This window comes from Malus sylvestris, chromosome 6, assembly GCF_916048215.2.
Source record: "Malus sylvestris chromosome 6, drMalSylv7.2, whole genome shotgun sequence".
Taxonomy (NCBI): domain Eukaryota; kingdom Viridiplantae; phylum Streptophyta; class Magnoliopsida; order Rosales; family Rosaceae; genus Malus; species Malus sylvestris.
This window is the reverse complement of record NC_062265.1, coordinates 4,358,614-4,383,617: the sequence shown is the minus strand read 5'-3', so window position 1 is coordinate 4,383,617 and position 25,004 is coordinate 4,358,614. Positions and strand designations below refer to the sequence as shown.

General features: G+C 35.7%; 2 protein-coding genes and 1 pseudogene across 3 annotated transcripts; 2 read left to right on the top strand and 1 right to left on the bottom strand.

Moving 5' to 3' along the window:
* The first annotated feature begins 5,645 nt into the window (after window positions 1-5,645).
* LOC126627098 (glycine-rich cell wall structural protein 1.8-like) lies at window positions 5,646-6,689 on the top strand (annotated as a pseudogene).
* A 13,000-nt stretch (window positions 6,690-19,689) lies between these two features.
* On the top strand, window positions 19,690-20,767 carry LOC126627487 (glycine-rich cell wall structural protein 1.8-like). Its single transcript, XM_050297052.1, has one exon. The coding sequence runs from the start codon at window positions 19,756-19,758 to the stop codon at window positions 20,479-20,481; it is 726 nt and encodes a 241-aa protein (XP_050153009.1). The 5' UTR covers window positions 19,690-19,755; the 3' UTR covers window positions 20,482-20,767.
* A 979-nt stretch (window positions 20,768-21,746) lies between these two features.
* LOC126627180 (uncharacterized) lies at window positions 21,747-24,948 on the bottom strand. Of its 2 annotated transcripts, XM_050296614.1 has the most exons (5): window positions 23,317-24,948; window positions 23,037-23,236; window positions 22,573-22,709; window positions 22,371-22,468; window positions 21,747-22,160 (listed from the first exon to the last, which is right to left on the bottom strand). In XM_050296614.1, exons 2-5 carry the CDS (start codon window positions 23,218-23,220, stop codon window positions 21,929-21,931), a joined length of 651 nt encoding a protein of 216 aa, XP_050152571.1. In that variant the 5' UTR covers window positions 23,221-23,236; window positions 23,317-24,948; the 3' UTR covers window positions 21,747-21,928. The 2 variants fall into 2 exon arrangements, with proteins under 2 accessions (XP_050152571.1, XP_050152570.1); XM_050296613.1 differs by having other exon boundaries at window positions 23,037-24,948.
* Between the last annotated feature and the right edge of the window lie 56 nt (window positions 24,949-25,004).

Here is a 25,004-nt window from a genome sequence, read left to right as displayed (position 1 = left end):
ACCTTCCATGAGAAGGAATTTAGTTTCAGTTAGTAGGCTTGTTAAATCAAAATTTAAGTTTGATATTAAGGAGATTGGTTTTTCAATATTTCGAAGTTCTGAGCTAATTGGTGATGGACTGTTGACTGGTGATATGTTCAAGCTTAACTGCAATATACCAATAAGTGCGGTTAACACAGTAGGGCACAAACGAACACTGACAAACAACACCTCATTCAAGTTATGGCACAAAAGATTAGGGCACATTTCTAGGGACAGAATGCAAAGATTGACTAGAGAATAAATCCTGCCATCACTGAATTATGGTGATTTCGATATTTGAACCAACTACATTAAGGGAAAAATGATAAACAAGAAAAAGAAAGGTTCAACTAGAAGTACAAGGCTACTAGAACTAATCTACACAGATATTTGTGGTCCTTTTCCAACACAAACAGACAATGGTTACAAGTATTCCATCACTTTCACTGATGACTTTTCTAGGTTTGAGTATGTATACTTGTTAGGAGAGAAATCTAGTGCATTTGCTACTTTCAAAATCTATAAAGCAGAAGTGGAGAACCAACTACAAGATCAAGATAGTAAGGTTTGATAGAGGTGAAGAGTATTATGAGAAGTTTAGTGAGTCTGGTAGACAGCCTGGTCCTTTTACATTATTCCTACAAGAACATGGAATCGTTGCTCAATACACTAATCATGGGACCCCTGAGCAAAATGGAGTTAGTGAAAGAACAAATATGACATTAATTGAAATGGTAAGAAACATGATGTGTAATTCGAAGCTACCTACTTTTCTTTAGGGGGAAGCAATCAAAACTGCAAATTACTTGTTGAATAGGGTCCCTAGCAAGTCTGTTCCCAAGATACCCTTTGAATTGTGAACCAACAGAAAACCAGTATTCAATCACTTGAGAATTTTGGGCTACAAAGCAGAAGCAAGAGCATACAATCCAATGGAGAAGAAGCTAGACCCTAGAACAATCACATACTTCTTTGTAGGGTATCTAGAAAGAACTAAGGGTTACATGTATTGTCCCAACCATACCTCGAGGTTCATTGAAACTGGGAGAGCCAAGTTCATTAAAGAAGCTAATAATGATCAATGGGAAGAGAATCTTGACTGGAATGAAGAGACCACAATACTGCAAGATGAAAACCTAGGTGATGCTGTGACAGATAGAGTTCTTGTGCCAATTCCAGTGCAAAGTACAAATGAACAAATTGAAGAACCAATACAAGTTGTCCAAGAAGAAGAAATGGTTGCAGATGAACCTGTGCAACTGAACAACCCACCAGCTATTCAAGATGAGCACATTGAACATGTGCGAATGGAAACCAGAAAATCCACTCGTGCAAGAAAGCCTGCAATCTTATATGACTTCTTTGTGTATCTGCAAGAAGCTGAGTTTAATAGCCAAAAAGAAGATCCATTAAACTTCAAGAAAGCAATTGAGAGTTCAAATAATGAACACTAGCAAGAAGTTATGCAATCAGAATTAGATTCCATGGATAAAAACAAAGTATGGGAGTTAGTTAAGTTTCCACAAAGGTGTCTACCAATAGGGTGTAAGTGGGTTTACATAACAAATAAAGAATCAAAGGGTGAAATTGAAAGATACAAAGCTAGACTTGTAGCAAAGTGTTATACTCAACAAGAAGGAGTTTATTACAATGAAACCTTCTCCCCAGTCTCTACAAAAGACTCTTTTAAAGTGATCATGGCCCTAATGGCTCACTTCGATTTATTTCTACATCAAATGGACGTTAAGACTACATTCTTGAATGGAAATCTTGAAAAAGAGATCTATATGAAGCAACCATAAGGTTTCATTCAAAAAGGGAGAGAAAGTTTAGTCTGTAAACTTAAGAAGTCCATTTATGGATTGAAACAGGCCTCAAGACAGTGGTATTTGAAGTTTGATGAGGTTGTTTCATCACATTGTTTTGAAGAGAGCCCTAGTGATGAATGTGTTTATATGAAGAGGAATGGAAACTGCTTTACTTTCTCATTCTTTATGTAGATGACATATTAGTAGCATGCAATAATGCATCATTGTTGAGTGACACCAAGAGATTTCTGTCAAAACACTTTGAGATGAAAGATATGGGAGAGGCAGTTTTTGTTCTTGGGATTCAGATCACAAGGGATCGAAGCAAAGGGCTACTTGGTTTACCACAAAAAGCATATATTGAAAAAGTACTTAAAAGGTTCAATATGAAAAACTCAAATGGTTATGATGTTCCAATGACAAAGGAAGAGAAGCTCAGTAAAGATCATGCCCCAAGACTGAGTTTGAGGGAAAACAAATGGCTAGCAAGCCTTATGCTTCACTAGTTGGGAGTCTTATGTATGCACAGGTATGTACCAGACCTAATATTGCATATGCCATTAGCATATTAGGAAGATTTCAGTCTAATCATGGTAATGTACATTGGATAATTGCTAAGAAAGTATTAAGATATCTGCAAAGAACTAAAAAGTACAACCTGGTATACAAAAGGGATTCAAGACTCGAGCTAGTAGGCTATAGTGACTCAGATTTTGCAAGCTGCCTTGATTCACTTAAGTCAACTTCGGGTTATATATTCACGTTGGCAAATAGGGCAGTGTCATGGAAAAGTGTGAAACAAGATATTGTTGCCACTTCTACCCAAGCTGAGTTTGTAGGTTGTTATGAAGATACTTCACAAGTTGTATGGCTGAGAAATTTTATCAGCATACTCAAAATTATGGATTCCATAGCAAAGCCTGTTCAAATTTGGTGTGATAATAAAGTTGCTGTCTTTTATTTTAAGAATAATAAAAGGTCTCCTGGAACTAAGCATCTAAACACCAAACATGCGTTGACTATGAAGAAGGTGAAGTATGGAGAAATCAAGGTTGATTACATTGACACTCATGCAATGCTTGCTAATCCACTCACTAAGGTATTACCAAATGCAGTTTTTCATAAGCATGTAGTCGATATGGGAGTGACTGCAACCCTAGATTTGTCAAACTAGTGGGAGTAATGATAATATGTAGTTTAATTATCCATGGTAGTTAGCATCGTGATAGTTAGTGTTAAGATTTGATTTTATATTTGTTAGCTACTGCACTAGGTTGAATTGAAGGTTTAATAAAGGGATGCTATTTCAGTAATAGATTACATTGTTCCAATATGGTTTTAATACATATTTTATGTTGGAAATAAAGGTTGTTGAAAGGTTATAAGTAACTGATGTGTTTTTTCAATGAAATAATGTAGCTGCAAAAGGTTATTAGCTGCAGTTAATTATGTCATAAGATTGCTTGACTTATGACCTAAGTTTTTCACGAAAGGTTATATGAGCTATTCTTATAGCTTGAAAGCTTCATAGGAAGCATTAGACAGTCAGGTATAAGACTGATTAAGTGGACTGGAAGTGATGGAGTCAATGCATTTGACTCGTGGTTTGTTATGCACTTTTGTACCAAGTCCATGATTAATTGCTCCATATAAGTGAAGAGCTCACAACAACAACAACAAAGCCTTTTGTTCATAGTCAGTGATTATAAGAGCTCATGGATACTTCTCTTGTTCATAGTCTCTGATAGTTCTGAGTAAGTAGCCTTTACTTGACAAAAGCATGCAAGAAGCTTAATAGCTTAACTGAATCCATTGGCCAATAAAGAATCATGCTTACAGATTCATTAAAGTTCTTTCTTGAATTAACTATTTGACTTAGTGGGAGAATATTGGATGTAAGACTCTAATCCAACGGCTAATAGGTCAATATAGTTAATAAGGATTGATGTGCAATGTAAGTACGATTAGGGTTTAGTTATAAGCTATAACTTGGACTCCAAGTAAAGTATATATTCTGGTTATAATTGGAGAAAAAGGGCTCTTGATACTATCCTATTAGGACTGAGATTTGGTAGATTGTATCCTTGTACAATAAGGAATTCTAGTGCATGATTATGGGAATGTGCACTAGGGTTGTAGTAGTATAAATACCAAGGGAGGGTTCCTGCAAACACCACCAAAACATATACTTAGAGAACTCCCCATAGGTTCGAGTAAAACAGTCGTGGGTGAGTGTGCAGAAGACCTTGCTCAAGTTCTAGGCGTCTTGGTGTGCTCGCTGCTGTTCCAATGCTTGCTATGCATTAAAGGATGTCTTCACAAGGTTAGTACAATGGTGTTTTAATATTACATAAACGTATTAAGTCTAACAAGTAGTGCTAAAATTGCATAACGTCACATCTAAATGCTTATACATGTCCATGATGTCAAGGTTACGGCGCTACACACATTTGTTACACGGACCGTGGCCGGAAATCGTAGTAAATTGAGCATTTCCGTCCTAAAAGAACAGATGTTGTACTTTTTGTTTCAATTCCTTTTTCTTCTTCTATTTATATTTTCTTTTCTAATCTGATGGACGTATCTTTGTTCAATCAATAGGTAGGATCGGTAAACTTTTGTTATGAGTGTAGAGCTGTTACATAGTGCTTAAAGCTTCATCAATTGGGCTGATTCAGCTGCTACTTAGTGTTCATTGTAACCGATTCATTCTGTTCAATAAAAATGACTTGAGCTGATTCCTCTGTTTTCTCTCCATTAATTTTCTTCATTTCATTTTCTCTTCTGTTGTTCTGTTAGAATTCTAATTTTCTTGTACTATTAACAAACCTAGCGTTATATTTATCTTACTTCTGGTGATTAATTATACCTGAAGCCCTAAACCCTAATACCTCATAAAATTTGTAACCCTTTAAAAGAAGAATAAAACAGAAAAGAAACTCAAACCAACCAACACGTCCTAAACCCTAAAACCAAACTGGAAAACAAAATTCCTAATAATTGACTCAACATCTACTTCTAATCTTCGGTACCAAATTGTATACGGTTATAAGAACGGAAAATAAATATAATAATAATAACATATAGGTGATATAACAGCTCAACAAAATATCACAAGTTAATTTTGTTATACGTGAGACATAATTTGCAAACTAAATGATGTGTCACCAATAGGAATGAGCATGTTTATCAACGCTTAAGTCATAATCCAATCATTAACTTCCATGTCATTTAGTTTGTAAAAATTTTCTACAAATTTAATCTCTTTAGCATTACCCAAATAAGAAAAGATCAACGAAAACTACATGCATTTCAAGCTCTTTTATCAACAATATTAGCAATTAATTAGGAGAATATATATGACGTGCTTAATTTTCTTTTCTCAGAATCGATAAAGCAATTTTGGTCATACTAGCAACCTTTATGCCATATTTCATCGCTTAAAATCCTAGCTAACCTGTAATGGTGAAGATTAATAAATTAGCCAGAAATCCATCAAACAACATATAAGGAAATTAGGTTCCTAATCAATTTCTGACTTATCAAAATGGCTTGAATGCGTGACCATATCAATTTATGTGGGAGACAGCAAAAGCACACTAGTGGATCTCCGATCTGATAGTGTAGTGAGTGTATGCTTGTACTGGACCACCTTCTTTGGTACACCCTAAATTCTCTTCTGCATGTGCTTCAAAAACCTTGTTCTCAGTAGAGATGCGCGATAACACACCTTCCATTACTATATATACCATGCCCTCACTTGCATTCTACTCCATTGTTGTGTATTCAACTGCAATATTCCAATGACTACTCATAAGTATAGGGATATGTTCTGCCTCCAAAGCACTCCTGAATTATGAAGAGCCTGTCCACGTTCATGCTGTTGGCTATGGTGCAGGCCATGGCACTGGTGTCGGTGGTGGATCAGGGTATGGAGGTGCCAGTTATGGAGGTTATGGTGGCAGTGGAGGTGCAGGAAGTGGTGGTAGGTATGGAGTTGTAGGAGAGCATGGTGTTGCTGGAGAAGACGGTGGTGTTGCCAATGGAGGTGCTAGTGGACATATTAGTAGCGGTGGTGATGAAGGTGGAGGCGTTGGTGGTGGTAGTGCGTATGGTGCTGGGGGTGCTGAAGGATATGGTAGTGGGGGTGGTGAAAGAGTTGGGGCTAGCTATGGTGGCAGTGGAGAACATGGAGATACTGGTGGTGGTGGTGGAGGAAGTGGTGGTGGCGGAGGGTCTGGATATGCTGGAGAGCATGGGAGTGGTTATTGAGGTGGAGAAGGTGGTGGTGCTGGTGGAGGCTATGGAGCTAATGGCGAACATGGTGAAGGATATGGTGGTGGCGGTGGTCATGGTGGTGGTGGGGGAGGTTATGCAGTTGGAGGAGCAGGTGCAGGAGGATATGGAAGTGGTTGAGGTGTCAAAGGGGGAGCTGGTGGTGGGTATGCTGGTGGTGGTGGTGGTGGGTCAGGTGGTGGCACTGGCTATGATGGAGCACACGGAGGTGCATATGGAGGAGGTGGTGGGGATGATGAGGATGGTGGTCATGGTGGTTATGCTCCTTGAAATTACAATTTTCATTTTGGTCACTAAAATATATATTTACCTCCTCTTAGTTATTAAAATTTTAAGAATATTAAAAGAGAAAAATAAAATAATGAGAGGGATATTCATAACTTTGAGGGGGCGTTTGTTTTCCCTCACTAAGTGTCACTGGACTGGCTAGGATTAGCAGTGAGTGAAATCCCATGTTTGCTAGTAGTCGGGACAATGTTTAATGAGACTAAAGGGGACTCGCCTAGACTAAACGCCTCACTAGGCGGTCTTAGTGAGGCCCCCTAAAATTGGGCGGATTGCTAAGACCAACTCTCTTTCACCCCTTCACTCTTCGTCAGTTCTATGCTTTCCCCATCCCGAATTCTATTTTTCTCCCGTAAGACTCCTCTTCCAGCGAAGCCATCATGGATCTGTGGTCAGAAAATCTTTCTCTGAGAAACTCATTTCGTGGATTTCTGCAGCCTTTCCCTTTTCAATACCATATCCAACTCCCAAAATTTCAACTGAGAAAACCAGATAACCCAAAAAATCAGAGACCCAGAAAACCCAGAAAACTCAAAAACCGAAAGCAGATTCAACCCCATCTCTCACCTTCAACCCCATCTCTCACCTTTGATTTTAAGATTTGCAAGGGATTTTGTGAGAGGAATAGAAAAGGCACAGAGAGATTTGCAGTGACGAGGAAGAGAGAGCTGTGCAAAATATTTGGTTATCTTCTTAAAGCCTCCGCAGGCTTTTGGATGAAACATTAATTAGGTTTCTAAAAGTTAAATAGCTACAAAATAATATTTTATAACCATAATATTTGTTTGTTTTTCGTTTTGAAGGCAAAAGTAAATTAAAAAAATGATAAAAAACTAAGTTAGATTCAAAAAATAATTTAGTCCATAGTTTAGTCTGACCTGCACCAAACGTTTCACTAAGCTAATCTAGCTTAGTCTAGTCTAAGCTAGTCCAACTTAATCCCTGAAGCTAGTCCAGTCCAAGACAGTCCGGTGCAACAAACGCACCCTGAGGGTATTAGGACTCCAAATTGCATGCTATCCGAGGTTGTATCTGTTTGATGGAGGCAGATTGTCTGCCCCCTGTTATGATGCCCTTCTCATCCCCTTCTATTTGTGCGGTCACGGTTAAGCCTAGACCTGGCATTCGTGTCGTGTTTTTCTTTTTTGTGTCGTACCCGATATCTTAATAGGTCGTGTCGTGTAACACCCGTTAAAATAATCGGGTTAAATGATCCGACCCGAAATCGACCTGATAATATTAACAGATAATATGACCCGACCAGTTACATGTTAAGGAAAATATATTTTAAACCAATAAATAATCAAATGAAAAACATAATACTAAATAAGTATATACATACCATATTGTCACATCCAAAACATAAAAACGTATTTTTCTTTTAAGTATATATTTACATACCCAAAATAAAAGCATAATAAAAAAAAACATTAGAACATTACAAAATATCAAATGTTCAAAATATTTGCAAAATTAAGGACATTGGAACACTAGAACATTGGAACCTTGCACATTTTCTTCCAATCAAACCCTTCAATTTTCCTCAATCACCATGGAAAACATGTTAAGTAAAATTTATCCTAGTAATGATAATAATGAACTCTCATAATAAAAATAAATAATGACTTTTTTTTTTTTAAACTTATATAGAATAATAATACAAAACTATATATTTAATATAGAATATATTGTATATATTAATATGGCTATTGTATAAATCTTTTAGTAATTAAACTTTAAAATTATCAAAATAATTTTTTTCTTAACAGGTTACCCACGTGTTACCCGCATGTATACCTGTTAAAAATATGTTATTAACGGGTTCTTAACGGGTCATCTGATAATGACCCGATTAGTTATCGTGTTGACCCAAAATCTGTTATTTTCATGTCATTTTCATGTCGTGTCACATTGTCGTGTCAAAAACTGCCGGGTCTAGTTAAGTCACGTCAAAATTTTATATTGATTTTTTTATAGAGATAATAAAACAAAAAGCAATAGGAATATAAAATGTTGATGTGGTTTAACCGTAACCGCACAAATAGAAAGGGATGGGAAGAGCACCATAACCGGAGGCCAGATAATCTGCATTAAGATGAATTATTGTCAATTTATTCTTGTCGGACTGAAAAGTATGTTGGAAAAGAAAAGATGAGACCTATTTCAAAAATTTAGTTTGAATAAAATTTATCTCTTCTAATCACCATAATAATCCAGATAATTTATTCATATCATAGTGAGTAAATTCATGTATTATAAAAGTACGTACATACGTATTTTTTAAAAATATATTTATTTTTACACTACAAAAAATTTGGGCACTGTGCACCAAAAATTCGTTGTGCCCCTTGATACTTAAGGACACCAACATATGTGCCCATAAACCAATAACAACAATGCAACAACTAAAATTTTATATGTGCTCTCTATGAGCGTTGCCTTTGATCATATGACACCATATGGCATTTTGTGCTCAAAGAGTTGATCACAAATAGGGGTTTTTTGTGCCTTTGTTCTGACAACCTTGTCAGATGACTTTCCCAATCTATGTTAGCACAATTTTAGTAATCATGCCCTCTAAGCTAAATATTAAAAAAAAAAATTATCAAAACTCAAAATAGCCTACAAATTGAAACTAAAGACTAAACAAAAAAATAATAATTTTTTTCATAAAATCAAAATAACCCACAAGGGCCACAACCACAAGCATCTAGAATATTATAATTTAAAAAGATATTCTAAATCATCCACCAAAATATACATTAACACAACTATAATTTTAGATACTTTATCCTCAACTAAAAAAACAAATTGAAAACAAGCAATTATGGACACTTGAATCTTTCCCAGAAAGCTTTTTAATTCATCATGTCTTCTTCTTCCACAAATAAATCAGCCGGTCTATATAGAATCTGGGCTTCTTCTTGCCATGCTATGAATAAAAACCTCAAAGATAAAGAAACCATACAAATTTTTATTATTTTTAAAAACTTTGCGCAACGAATATCAATAATTCGTTGCTTAAACCCTATTTATTTGTTTTTTATTTAATTTTATATTTTATATTGTTAAACTAAATTATTTTCTTTGCACGACGAATTAACACTTGGTCGCCTAAACCCTATTTATTTTATTTCATTTATATTTTAAATTGTAAAATAAAATTATTTTCTTTTTTATTATTTAAAAAAATTATTTTCTTTTTTATTATTTATAAAAATTATTTTTTAAAATTTTGCTCGACGAGCATATATTTCGTTGCGCAAAATCCTTAAATTTGGGCAAGCACCAAAATGGGACACAAGAATTAATTTTTTTAACTTTACTCGACGAATCTTTCGTCACCCAAAACTTTGTGCGGCCAAAACTTCATCGCGCAAAACCCTAAAAATTTAGGCGGGGACCAAAAATGGAACGCGGGAAATTTATTTTTTAATTTTTTTAAGACTTTGCACAACCAATCATTCACAACAAAAAATTTGTCTCGCAAGGTTTTGAGCGACGAAATCATACTTTGTGCAACAAATCTTATTTCGTCGCGCAAAGTGTTTTTTGTAGTAGTGTCACTAGATGAGCTTATGAGATTGTTAGTTCTTAGAAAACTTTTTAGTCATTGTTAGCATAGAGTAGGCCTGGCAAACGGGTCGTGTATGTCGTGTTCGTGTCGTTTTCCTGTAACATCTGTTATCTTAACGGGTTGTGTCATGTCACACCTGTTATCTTAATGGGTCCTTAACAAGTCAGGTCACTTTACCCAACGGGTAAAGTGACCCGACCCGTTACGACCCGTTCAGAAAAATATATTTTTTTCTTAAATTTGCACATACAACACATTGACACATAAATATTACTTCAAAACATTAAAACACATTTATCGTTTAAGTACTACATCTACACTCGAAAATAAGAGCTTAATAAAAAACATTCATACACTAATAGTCAAATTTTTAAATTTAATTTAATATATAGATTCACTAACACTTAAGAGCTTATTCATACTTTCATTAAGTATAACATAAGACTTTGTGGTATCCACTATTATAAATATTTTAAATTGAAGATCGAGTTCATTCATTGTATTCATATAGGGTCGAGGAGTGTAGCTGTAAAAAATCATCAAAATCGGAGTTAAAATAACCGTTAAATCGTGATTTTTCGTTTTATAACCGTCGAAAAGTTTTGTCCCGTTACTTGATCTCTTAATGTTTGTGTTTTGCAATTTTTGGCGTATGTGATCTCAAAGTATATACAAACATGTTTGACAGTTGGATCGTTCAAACTAGTTTCGTAGAATGCGTATCCCATAAAAACAATAGATTCACTAATATTTAAGAGTTTATTCATACTTTCATTAAGTATGACATAAGATTTTGTAGTATCCACTATTGTAAATATTTAAATTGAAGATCGAGTTCATTCATTGTATTCATATAGGCTCAAGGAGTGTAGCTGTAAAAAAATCATCAAAATCGAAGTTAAAATAACCATTAAATAGTGATTTTTCGTTTTATAACCGTCGAAAAGTTTTGTCCTGTTACTTGATCTCTTAATGTTTGTTTTTTTTGCAATTTTTGGCGTATGTGATCTCGAACTATATACAAACATGTTTGACGGTTGGATCGTTGAAACTAGTTTCATAGAATGCGTATCCCATAAAAACAATAGATTCATTAATATTTAAGAGTTTAGTCAACTTTCATTAAGTATGACATAAGATTTTGTAGTATCCACTATTGTAAATATTTAAATTGAAGATCGAGTTCATTCATTGTATTCATATAGACTCAAGGAGTGTAGTTGTAAAAAATCATCAAAATCAGAGTTAAAATAACCGTTAAATCGTGATTTTTCGTTTTATAACCGTCGAAATTTTTTGTAACGTTACTTGATCTCTTAATGTTTGTTTTTTGCAATTTTTGGCATATGTGATCTCGAAGTATATACAAACATGTTTGACGGTTGGATCGTTGAAACTAGTTTCGTAGAATGCATATCCCATAAAAACAATAGATTCAATAATACTTTAGAGTTTATTCATACTTTCATTAAGTATAACATAAGATTTTGTGGTATCGACTATTGTAAATATTTTAAATTGAAGATCAAGTTCATTCATTGTATTCATATAGGGTCAAGGAGTGTAGCTGTAAAAAATCATCAAAATCGGAGTTAAAATAACCGTTAAATCGTGATTTTTCATTTATAACCGTCGAAAAGTTTTGTCCCGTTAAATTGATCTTTTAATGTTTTTTTTTTGCAATTTTTAGCGTATGTGATCTCGAAGTATATACAAACATGTTTGACGGTTGGATTGTTGAAACTAGTTTCGTATGATACGTATCCCATAAAAATAATAGATTCACTAATACTTAAGAGTTTATTCATACTTTTATTAAGTATAACATAAGATTTGTGGTATCCACTATTGTAAATATTTTAAATTGAAGATCGAGTTCATTCATTATATTCATATAGGGTCAAGGAGTGTAGCTGTAAAAAATCATTAAAATCGGAGTTAAAATAACCGTTAAATTGTGATTTTTCGTTTTATAACCGTCGAAATATTTTGTCCCGTTACTTGATCTCTTAATGTTTGTTTTTTCAATTTTTGGTGTATGTGATCTTGAAGTATATACAAACATGACAGTTGGATCGTTGAAACTAGTTTCATAGACTGCGTATCCCATAAAAACAATAGATTCACTAATACTTAAGAGTTTATTCATGTTTTCATTATAACATAAGATTTTGTGGTATCCACTATTGTAAATATTTTAAATTGAAGATCGAGTTTATTCATTGTATTCATATAGGGTCAAGGAGTGTAGCTGTAAAAAATCATCAAAATCGGAGTTAAAATAACCGTTAAATCGTGATTTTTCGTTTATAACCGTCGAAAAGTTTTGTCCCGTTACTTGATCTCTTAATGTTTTTTTTTTGCAATTTTTGGCGTATATGATCTCAAAACATATACAAACATGTTTGACGGTTGGATTGTTGAAATTAGTTTCGTATGATGCGTATCTCATCTTTCCCTCTCTTTTTTGTTTCCTTTTCTTATCATTTTCTTTTTTCCCTCCTTTTTTTTTTTTTTTTGAAATCTTTTTCCCTCCCTTTTTCTTCAAAGGGCGGACACCTCACCTCACTTACACTACAGGGTACAGTGGTACTGGTACACCCATCTTTCCCTCTATTTTTTGTTTCCTTTTCTTATCATTTTCTTTTTTCCCTCCCTTTTTTTTTTTTAACTTTTTCCCTCCCTTTTTCTTTCAAAGGGTGGATGGCAGATGCATATTAATTGTTATTGTTTTTAGGGGTATAAAATATAATATATATATATATATATATATATAATTATAGTTAATATTTTGGGGGTATAATTATTATAGTTTTTAAATGTATAAAATTGTTAAATTAATATATATATATATATAATAATTATAGTATTTGTTTAGGGTTATAAAATTATTAAATTAATATTCTGCTTATCATATATTGTGTTACCCACGTGTATACCCGAATCAACTTGTTATTTTAACAAGTGCTTATCAAGTTACCCGATAACGACCCGATTCGTTATCGTGTCGACCCGAACACCTATTAATTTCGTGTCGTGTCGTGTCGAGTTATCGGATCGTGTCAGGAATTGTTAGGCCTAGCATAGAGATAAGCTTTGATAGTCAGAAAGAGAGCCTAACATTGTTTTGAAGGGTAGTTTTACTGATGTAAAAGATTTATCTCATTGTAATATAATTAAGAAACAATTATGCGATGCAAATCCCTGATTTTTATGTGCCTTCTCACTACTTTCTCTCTCTACGCTCATCTTCTCATCTTAACAGTACTTTGTATTCCTTCTTAATTGGGTGGCCCGTGGCCGTTAGTATTTAGTAGTGCTCCTGGATTTTGCCTTTCTGTGGTAACAGTTTTTTTTTTTTATATAGAATAATATGCAACCCAAAGATCAGTGTATATATCTACTGGGCATTTGGATAGACCCTTAACTAGTAATGGTGATAAACCTAAAAAGTAATAGGACAGGTTGATGCATGCAGCGAAAGACCCTTACGTCGGTCTAGTGACATTGGGTTTTTTTTTTTTTTTTGAGAAGAAGTACGATATTCATTGAAGATTGAAATGCATACAAATCGAGGATAGGTTGCTTACATTGGGCCTCAATAAAAACCTTGATGGGGCTTTCAACCAAATCGAAGGAAAAAATAGTGTTCCGCGCCAAAATTAACTACTATTACTATCATCCAATAATAAATTGAAAATTACAACATGTGACTCATCAACTTGCGAGGTTTAGTCAAACTATTGATCACCCAGTTTCGTTGACATTGTTAAGTTTTTTAGTTGTTTTTTATTTTAAATAAATTCCTATTTATTAGGAAGTCAGTTGCTTTTACCCATTCCTTAGGAGAATCCCAGTTGATTAGGAGATTGGTAGTCATGGGATAGTCGTTGCTATTTTTTCTGCAATTTAGTTATTTGTAATTCTATTTAAGTAAGACTCATTTCAATGAATAGTATGCAATTTTTCACATAATTTCCTTCCTCACATATTGAGCAAAGTTTTATGTACCTTTCAGTTTTTAACAAGTGGCATTAGAGCCTCCATTAGGGACCTGATTTGAGAAAGCAGCAGCTTTTTTCTTCTTGCAGCAACTTTCATTGGCTTCTGAGAACAACTATGTGCAACCTACAATTCTATGCTTCGATGGTCACTATGATCATTGGAGTATGTTGATGCAGAATTTTCTGAGGTCGAAAGATTATTGGAGTCTTGTAGAAACTGGCATTGTTGAACCAGCCAGTGGTGGTGTGATGACAAAAGCACAGAGAAAAACACTAGAGGATCAGAGATTGAAGGATCTCAAAGCCAAAAATTATTTGTTCCAAGCTATTGATTGTGCAATTCTAGAGACTATTCTTTACAAAGGCACTTCTAAACAGATCTGGGATTCCATGAAGGAAAAGTATCAAGGCTCAGCAAAGGTGAAAAGGGCGCAACTTCAAGCTCTTCGCAAGGAGTTTGAGACTCTTCACATGAAAGGGGGAGAGTCAGTCAATGACTATTTTTCAAGAACTCTTGCAATCGCAAATAAGATGTGAATCCATGGTGACAAAATGGAGGAGGTCACAATAATCGAAAAGATTCTTTGGTCAATGTCTGCAAACAACATTAATGAGCTTTCGATTGATGAGTTGCAGAGCTCGTTGTTGGGGAATGAGCAACAGATGGTGAGCACCACACCTGATGAACAAGCTCTGAAGATGACAACGCATGGTGGTGAATCTTCAAAAGGATATGGCAGAGGCCATGGTTGGGGTCGAGGAAGCGAAGGTCTCCAAAGTTGAGTGCTATCACTGTCACAAATATGGTCACTATCAATATGATTGCACAAAAAAAAAAAAAAAAGGCAAATCTTGCAGAAACAGAAGAAGAAATGCTCTTAATGGCATATCTTGACAAAAAGGAACCCTAATCAAATAAGTGGTATTTAGATTTAGGTTGTAGCAATCACATGTGTGGAAATAAGGCACTATTTTTTTACTTGGATTAAACTTACAAAGATACTGTGAAGCTTGGGAATGATTATTGCATCTCTGTTATGGGGAAGGGGAATATCAAATTTCACATAAAAGACAACACAGTGCAAACAATTTCCAGTGTCTTTTATATTCCAGAATTGAAGAGTAGTCTTATTAGCATGGGCCAATTGCAAGAGAATGGATATACAATAATCATTCAAGCAAGTTATTGCAAAATTCATCTTCTAGAGAAGGGCTTAATTGCGAAAGCAAGAATGACAAGGAATCGCATGTTTCCACTATACATGCAGGACAATGTTCAAAAGTGTTTCTCTACAAAAGTGCATGATTCAACATGGTCATGGCATTTTCGCTATGGACATCTCAATTTCAATGGCTTGAAGACTTTGCAAAAGAAAAATATTGTGACAAACCTTGCTCAGATTCATTGTCCCACGGAAGTATGCAAAGAATGTGTTGTTGGCAAACAACATCGAGCTTCCTTTCCCAAAGGAAAAGCATGGAGGGAGCTAAGCAAACACTACAATTGATTCATTCCAACATTTGTGGACCAATCAATCCAGCATCAAATGGCAACAAAAGGTACTTCATCACCTTTATTGATGATTATAGTCGAAAGACATGGGTTTATTTCTTGCAAGAAAAATATGAAGCTTTTTTTTTTCAAAAGATTGAAAGCTCGAGTTGAGAAAGAATATGGAAACTCCATTAAAGTCCTTAGAACAGGTCGGGGAGGCAAGTTCAACTCACAAGATTTTGCAAGTTTATGTGAAATGCATGGAATACAAAGGCAACTTACAGCTACATATACATGATAGCAAAATGGCATGGCGGAAAGAAAAAAATCGCACAATTATGAACATGGTTCGAAGTATGCTAGTGAAAAGAAACATTCCAAAGAGTTTTTGGCCATAAGCAGTCAATTGGAGTGTCCATGTACTGAATCGGAGCCCTACATTTGCTGTTGAAAATATTACATCAGAAGAAGCTTAGAGTGAAGTCAGGCCAACGATTAATCATTTCAGAATTTTTTGGTGCGTAGCATATGTACATATTCCATGTGTAAAGAGAATAAAGCTGGACGACAATGGACTGAAGTGTGTGCTTCTTGGAGTTAGTGAGGAGTCAAAGGCGTACAAGCTATATAATCCCATCACCAGGAGGATAGTCATCAGTTGTGATGTTCAATTTGATGAAGAAAGAACATGGGATTAGAGGAGCATAGAAACTGATCAAAATTCAGTTAATCATGATGAAGTTTATGACGAGATAGAAGAGCAGCCCACTAGTGGTTAGATGATTAAAAAAAACCTCCAATTTAGTCATCTGATAATGATAACGAGATAGAAGAGCAGCTACAATCCCTTATTGATGGTGAAAGGATTGAACCTCTAATTCAGTCTTCTAATGAAGGTCCATCAAATACTTCATCAAGTGTTCTTATTCTACATGAAGATCAGCTAGCAAGACCAACAAATCAACGTCAAAGGAAGATACATGCCTAAATGAATGATTATGTTAGTAGAGATGAATTATCTGATGAGGATACCATTGTACAATTTGCTTTATTTGCATACTCTGACCCTATTAAATTCGAAGATGCAGTGAAGGAAGAAAAATGGAAGAAAGCCATGGAAACATAGATCTAAGCTATAGAAAGAAATGATAATTGGGAGCTTACTGATCTTCCAAAAGGGCAAAAGACTATTGGTGTAAAATGGATTTATAAAACCAAGCCGGATGAGAAGGGGGAAATTGACAAGCACAAAGCTCGGCTAGTAGCAAAGGGTTACAAACAGCAGTATGGAGTTGATTACAGGGAAGTGTTTGCTCCAGTAGCCAAGCATGACACCATTCGTCCTACAGTCTCATTGGCTGCACAAAATTCTTGGCCTATTTTTCAAATAGACGTGAAATCAACCTTCTTGAACGTGGATCTACAGGAACAAGTTTATGTTGATCAGCCTTCTGGACATGTGCAACAAGGAAGTGAGGAGTAAGCTTAAAAATTGAAGAAGGCTTTGTACGAACTGAAACAAGCGTCTAAAGCTTGGTACAGTTGTATAGATGCCTATTTCTCTAAAGTAGGATTCCATAAATGTCCACATGAGCATACTTTGTTTGTCAAGTCTGAGGATGGAGGTAAAATTTTAATTATATGTTTATATGTAGATGATCTTATCTGCACAAGGAATGATGGCACAATGTTTCAAGAGTTCAAAAATTCCATGAAGGTTGAATTTGAGATGACTGAATTGGGAATGATGCATTATTTTCTTGGAATTGAAGTGGTGCACTCATCAACAGGAATTTTCATTACACAAAAATAAGTATGCAAAAGAAATTTTGGAAAGGTTTAATTATCAAAATTGCAATCCAGTCAAAAATCCAATTGAACCAGGTTTGAAGTTGCATAAAGATCTTGGTGGCTAGAGAATGGATAGCACCTACTACAAATACTACAAATAGATGGTTAGAAGCTTGATGTACTTAACAACCACTAGGCCGGATGTCATATGTGCAATAAGTCTCCTAAGCAGGTACATGGAATTTCCAACAAATCTTCATTTTCAAGCTGCAAAAAGGGTGTTTCGCTATCTACAAGGCACAACTGATTTTGGAGTCTTTTATAAGAAATGAGAAGTTTCAAGATTTATTGGATTCACTGATAGTGATTATGCGGGTGACTTAGATGATATAAGAAGTACTTATGGTAGTGTTTTTATGATGAGTTCAGGAGTTGTGTCATGGTCATCAAGAAAGCAGCAGCTGGTTACTTTGTCCACAACTGAAGCAAAGTTTATAGCTACAGCAACATCTACATGTCAAGCTATATGGTTGAGAAGAATTCTTGAAGAGTTACACTTTCAGCAACATGAACCTACAGTAATCTATTTTGACAACAATTCGGCAATCAAGCTCTCTAAAAATCTAGTTCTACATGGAAGAAGCAAACACATAGATGTGAGATACCACTTCCTTCATGATCTTACAAATGAAGGGACCATTGGTTTAGTTTATTATCAAAGTGAAGATCAGGATGCAGATATCATGACCAAGCCACTCAAGTTGGATGCATTTGAAAAGCTGCATGGTTTGCTTGGAATGTGTTCATTTAAACATCTTGAGCAAGCAAGGTTGGCAACCTTGGCAGGTTTTGTGATGGTAGAAGCTGACAAGCTTGATGATGAAGCTTTTATGATGGTGTCTAAACCCTAAACTATTTTCATAGAAATCAGTTTAAGGGAGGGTGTTAAGTTTTTTAGTTGTTTTTTATTTTAAATAAATTCTTATTTATTAGGAAGTCAGTTGTTTTTACCCATTCTTTAGGAGAATCCCAGTTGATTAGGAGATTATTAGTCATGGGATAGTCGTTGCTATTTTTTCTGCAATTTGGTTATTTATAATTCTATTTAAGTCAAACTCATTTCAATGAATAGTATGCAATTTTTCACATAATTTCCTTCGTCACATGTTGAGCAAAGCTTTCCATAGCTTTCAGTTTTTAACAGACATCTCTTCCACCTCAAAAATAAAAATGGAGAATGAGTTTGCATTAACCACTTACTAGTTATTATCATATTATAAAGAAATATAATAATCAAAAGTTAACAAATAAATGCATGTGTTTATGTGTTTATGCAGAAAACTTTAATGCTTTGGCCAATTATATTTAGAAAATAATAATAATAATTAAAACCTACAAATAATATTGGAGGTACCAAACTAATTGCGCTATAGCTAGCTAGTAAAAAGAAGATGATGACAATGCAGGCGTCTGATGAAATATAATATTGCAAATTGATATATAAAAATTAAGGTCTGTTTTTGGTGCCCATAGCTAGGATAAGTAGGATTGGATAATTCAATGAATTCAATATACGTTATCAACGTCACTTATTGCTACGGTCCAGTAGTATTCCTCTTCATTTGTAAGTGAGATGTGTTAGGTTCGATTCTTGCCAAAGACGAATTTGAACCACATTATTTGCTAGCCCATTGTAAGACTTAATCAATTCCCTCACTCCCTTAGTATAAACAATATCGTTTGTTCAAAAAGAAAAAAAAATAGAAGTTATCAACACCTTTTTTACTTATCTCTTTTAGCCCTAAAATGAAAAATCTTTTGTCTCTACTTTCATTTCTTACTTCAATATAAATATTCCAATCCAATCTTCATGACCACGTACAAAAAATTTTAAGTTATCCAATCCAATCCCCGCAACCAATAGTACCAAAATGAGAAGAGAAGTTATCAACACCTTCTTACTTCTCTCTCCTAACTCCACATTGACGAATCTTTCGTCTCCGCCTTCATTTCTTACTTCACAATAAGTATTCTAATCCAATCGTCCTGACCAGGTACAAAAAAAATTAAGTTATCCAATCTAATCCCTGCGACCAGGTACCAAATGGAACCTAACATTCTTAGTGTATATAATGTGAAAGATCGAGTCCACAGTCGGCCGCGCTTCCAGATGCATATACAGATGTGGAGGACAGCGTGAACACACTACAAGATTAAGTAAGTGAGTGAGTGTGTGAGTGAGTGAGTGACATTATAGTAGATTGAGTGGGTGCATCATAAATTTAATCGAGCATGTGGGTGCCCACATAATCCCCTTTCTTCTTAATTTGCATGTGCTTTCGTTCACGCTCTCCCTTAGTGGACGCGGTTTTGAAACCCCATCTCGTTCGACGTTCCTATAAATACCCTCCTTCCCCTGCGTTCTAAGCATAAGCTTGTAGGATTCGATCGAGTGGCAGTCACCTCTCAGTCCCAGTCATGGCTCCTCCTCAAAAGATTGCTAGCGTTGCTTTCCTTGTGATGTTAAGTTTGGGAATTTGTTCTGCCACGAGAGCTCTTTTCACTACTGAAGAATTTGGAGCCCACACCCTGTCTACTACTGATGCTGTAGGAGGGGGATATGGTGGCGGTAGTGGAGAAGGGGGTGGTGCTGGCTACGGAACTTCTGGTGGGGGAGGACACGGCGGTGGAGGTGGTGGCGGTAGTGGTGGTGGCGGTGGTGCTGCGGCTGGAGGTGCAGGGTTTGGAGGTGGGGCTGGTGAAGGAGGAGGTGCAGGGTATGGTGCTGGAGGAGAACATGGGGCTGGATATGGTGGAGGTGGCGGTGGTGGTAGCGGTGGTGGTGGTGGAGGAGGTGTAGGTTCTGGAGTAGGGGGTGGTGAAGGAGGTGGTTCTGGAGGTGGTTATGGTGCTGGAGGAGGAGCAGCAGCAGGTGGTGGCCATGGAGGAGGTGGAGGTGGTGGTAGTGGTGGTGGTGGAGGTGGTGGCGCAGGTGGTGCTGGATATGGAAAAGGTGGAGGGGCTGGTAGCGGAGCTGGTGGAGGCTATGGTGGTGCTGGTGCTGGTGCTGGTGCTGGTGGCGGTGGCGGTGGTGGCTCTGGCGGTGGTGGAGGTGGTGGAGGTGCACATGGCAGTGGGGCGGCTGGCTATGGAGGTGGTGCAGGGAGTGGTGAAGGTGGTGGTCATGGTGGCTATGCACCTTGAAAACACCTTTGTTACTGCTTCAGTCACTATGGATCAAACCTCTTTTTGCCAAAAATATTATGAAAAATAAATTTCCCGGGTTAAGAAGATGGTTATTATTAAACTACTGTAAAAATGCCAAAGGCATGCTATTCGAGTGTGTATCAAATGGAACAGATCGACTTCTGTAGAGGATCAAATTGATAATCGACCAGGAATATTGATCTTCCATATTATTTTTACTATCTATATTGTGGTTAAAATTTCAATTTAATCCTTGTTAATAAAGATCTCTAGTATTTATGTTTGGTTGATGAATCAAAAACAAAATTCATGCATGCAAATGAAGAATCCGACTAACGAATCTTTAAAGCCTGATTCATGTCAAAATAAAAGAAGAGAGATGAGGAAAGAAATCGGTCTTTACATCTTGAAGCGCTATTTTGTTTTCACAAACTTATCACTCTAGTGAATGACCTTCAATCTTCTCTATGAATCTCTTAAGAAAAAGGAATTCATGCCGACGCATGTGAGCCAACATTCTCTGATAACATAAGGAAGTTGAGGTTTCATCATAAAATTAATTGACATTAAGAAATAGAAGCTCAAAGTTATTTAAACTATACAGAAGATTTTTTTTTCCCAATGAGGGACAACTCTTAAGTCTCTAAACAAAATGTACATAGAGTACACAGTGGAAACCAAAAACCTAAAAATTAAACGGAAAACTAATGAAAATGACTTGAAAACTTTAAGTTTTAAAGATAAGGTCAAAATAAATGGTAAAGTAAATAGTACCAGGATTGACTTTTTAGTGTAAAAATGTGGTTTTTAATTAAAGTGAACAGTACCGGGAGTTTTTCGTTAAAGTTCCCAAAATTAAAAGCAATTTTTCATTTCTAATTTTTGTTTCCTACTTTCTCTTCATGTCTTTCCACTCCCTTCCTCATCTCCTCATCCACCGGTCTTTATTTTTCCTCCTTCCTCCTCCTTGTACATTTATCTTATTAAGAAGTAAAAAATAAAAAGCAAAATGATTATCCAACAAGCCAAAATTCATTTTCATGCGAATTCTAGATTACGACCATGATACTTAAAAGCTTTCACAGATACATGATAATAGAGATAACACTTTGTTTTTCTGTTGACCTTTTCTTCATCCCCGTTTTGTCAATGAGTTTGCTTTGCGTAAAAATTCGATTTTGTTTTCTTCTTTTTGTTTCAATAGAAACTTATCCCAAACCTAGAAGATTAGCATGTATACATGATATCCAACAAGAAGCATATATATATAGCAAATTCTTATTCCACCAGAAAAATATATTGGCAAAGTACATTTTCCAAACAAAAGGTGATTAATTTGATGGCTTGACTCTCAAGTGGATACAAAGTAAATAAAAAAAAAACCATGGCCAAGTTATTAGTTATTGCATCTCTATCCTCTATTAGTTTCTGCCTGCCTAGGTGATCATTTCAGGTCCTTCCCATCTTGATCCATTTCCTCAGGGTCTTGATCTTGTGCTTGTTTCTTAAGAATTCCCTTTAAGTGGTCGGATATCGGGATGTGCAGAGTAGGAGCACTGTCCATAGTTTCTATCATCGACCGGCCTCTAATCATGTCAACCTCCCCATCTTCATTCATCATTACCATATTACATGGAAGTTTTCCAGCGTAAAATTTTCTGTCATTTTTCTGGTGCCTGCATTTGTAGACATCCTATTAAAATGTCACACGGACCAGCATAATTTTGTGAGGGTATACAACTATGCATCAATTGTTTAGTATGCCAGTATATCTAGACTTAAAGGCTGATTATTTTGAAATGCTAATAATAAGTATTTGCGGAATAACTTGCTAAAGAAATATAAACAAAATCCGAGATCTTTGATTTTAATGCTTGCTTATATACCTGTCGAAAACCACCCATGTCGCATGAAGGGTTGCAATTTGCTCAACAACCAGAGAGCGTGAGGGATAACCCATTATAACTTTCTTCTGTGGAAAAACCTGCATGAACATGCGATACACAAGCAATTATATGTATACGGAGACTCAGTATGATACAACATGATAGCACCGTATGTTCGTATAGGCTTGATTGTTATACGTACCCCATATTTGCTGCAAAGGTTTACGACTTTCTGAAGCTTTAGATATTTGATGTCACTCCTCGACTCATTTTTCTCTTTGAAAAATGATAATTCTTCTAATCCCACCGGCCAAACATCCAGCCATGTCTTGGAAGAGACTGCAGATTTCCACCACCCAAGTATTCCATCTCACACAAGAGGCAAAATCTAGTTTACGTATAGCTAGCTATATAGTTCCATATGATAATCAACTGTTAATTTAATTAACACATCAACTGACGGTATGCATGTCTAATTAATTAAAATGCGATCCTGACTGATCCCTCTATCATAACTAGGAAATATTCTCTCCTCCAAATGAAAAGGCACACATGCACTTAATTAGCTAGAAATTGCGTTAAAAACTTGTATGCATTTAGAGCTAATTTGCGCACAATAAACTCAGGCATGCTAGCAAGCTAATATATATGTATATATATACTCACGGGGAATGTTAAGCCATGGCATGACACCAAGAAGAGTGACAGTAGAACCGGCGTTGATTACAATATTCTCGAGCACCCATTCAAGCGGCTCTGTTGTGAACTCTTTCATGCCATCCATCACGATGAGTACATGTTTCGGAGTGTTCATCGACTCCGAGGACTCCTTCATAATGTCTTTCTCCATTGCTTTCCTGTTCCGGCTGAGAATAGATTTGCCCATTAATTTCTGCTTCTTACCTCCTTTTTCGAAGAAAACAACCAAATTATATACACAAATCACCTGCTAATTACTTTGGAAACTTTACGAAGCCAAGCGTGTTGTGCAAATGCTCAGCCCGGAGAAAGAGATGGAGTACCCAAAAGGGAATAGATACAGGAACTTCATATTCCTTAAATAGTTAATCAAACTTTGTTTTCAAGGAAAAAACCAAACCTAAGGGCTTGGTAAAACCAGAACTATGTAAGCAAACTTTGTTTTCAAGGGAAAAACCAAAATTAAGGGCTTTAAAACCAAGGAATGGGCATAGTTATGGTACGTATTTTGACATAAACAAAGATTTGTGGCAATCTCCATTCATGACAAAGGATTATAGTATTATCCAATTTCAAGTTTTGATTTTCCCTAAGATTTATCAAGATGCTCATTCCTAAATCTTATCTGCAACCTCTATTAATTCTAAATTAAGGCGTCCACGGCCATATTATTTAGCTATTAACAAGAAAGAAAGTTGTAAGCTCACCGGCAAACTCATTGTCCTTAAACATGTCCATATAATTTATTGTGGTGAAGCTATATAATTTGTGAAGTGATTATGTTTTTTGTTTTTTTTTTTTTTTTTTTTTTTTTGGATATTCAATTTTTATAAATAAAAATTAAAAAAAAAGAAGATAAACTATTTATTGAACGAAATCAAAGATGAACATCAACACCCGCCTCAGCGGCTAATACACTGAACAACCATTTTTGTTGTAAATGTGTTGGTATTTATGGATCATCTGCCAAATTTTCTCCTTACAAGACTATACTAGTCTTCTAATCCTAGCCGTCCATATAAACCCAGCGATTGTGATTATGCCATGTCGTTCAAATTAGTTTTATCTTTGACGTTCCCGTAATCTCCTAATCGAGGGTACTTTACAATATTTTGCACCTGGAATACAATGCACCCTTTAAACTAGTGTCTTCAGCATGTCTACTTTCTAATTTGTGACACTTGTGCTTCAACTTAACACCAATTTAACATTGTTTTAAAAATTAAAAATTAAAAAAAAATAAAGGGGGACAACCGGTGGCAAGCCACTGTTATCCACCCCTTCCGGGGGTCAAGAAGACTCACAGAGGCATTTCAACCTCCCCTAAGACAAGTCTGGCTTCCACACCAGCAGCAGATTTCGAATCCAAGACCTCTAGTTTTTAGTTTGAAGGAGGCCTCGAAATCCACCATTTACCTCTAGACCATCAGCTTGTGATTACCAATTTAACATTGTTAACATTTTCATAAAAAAATTAAAAAATAAAAACTAAAATGAAAACTAATAGCATCTCGCGGCCAATAATTGAAATCATCTAACCCATATCTCCGCAGCCATAACAAGCAATGTTGTTGCAAAAAGCCTTATCTGATCAGTCTAGACATCAACAATTTTTTTGGGTATTTTGGAATTGAGGATAGCCGCAATTCATTTTTTCTACGTTCTTTTTGGAATTTGATGATAGCCACAATTCATATTTTTTTTCTCGGTTTTTTCTGGAATATGAGGATAGCCACAATTCATTTGTATGGGTTTCTAGGTTCTTTCTAGAATTTAAGGATAGCCACAGTTCCTAAAAAACCAAAGAAAGCCCAAGATTTCAATTCCTTCAAAAGTATTGTGTGTTGATTTGGATTTCGTAGTTGATTTTGTGTGCTCCCAGACTCGGATGTAGTAACAAAAATTGCAAGGAAATGGCCGCCGACGAGGTTGTGT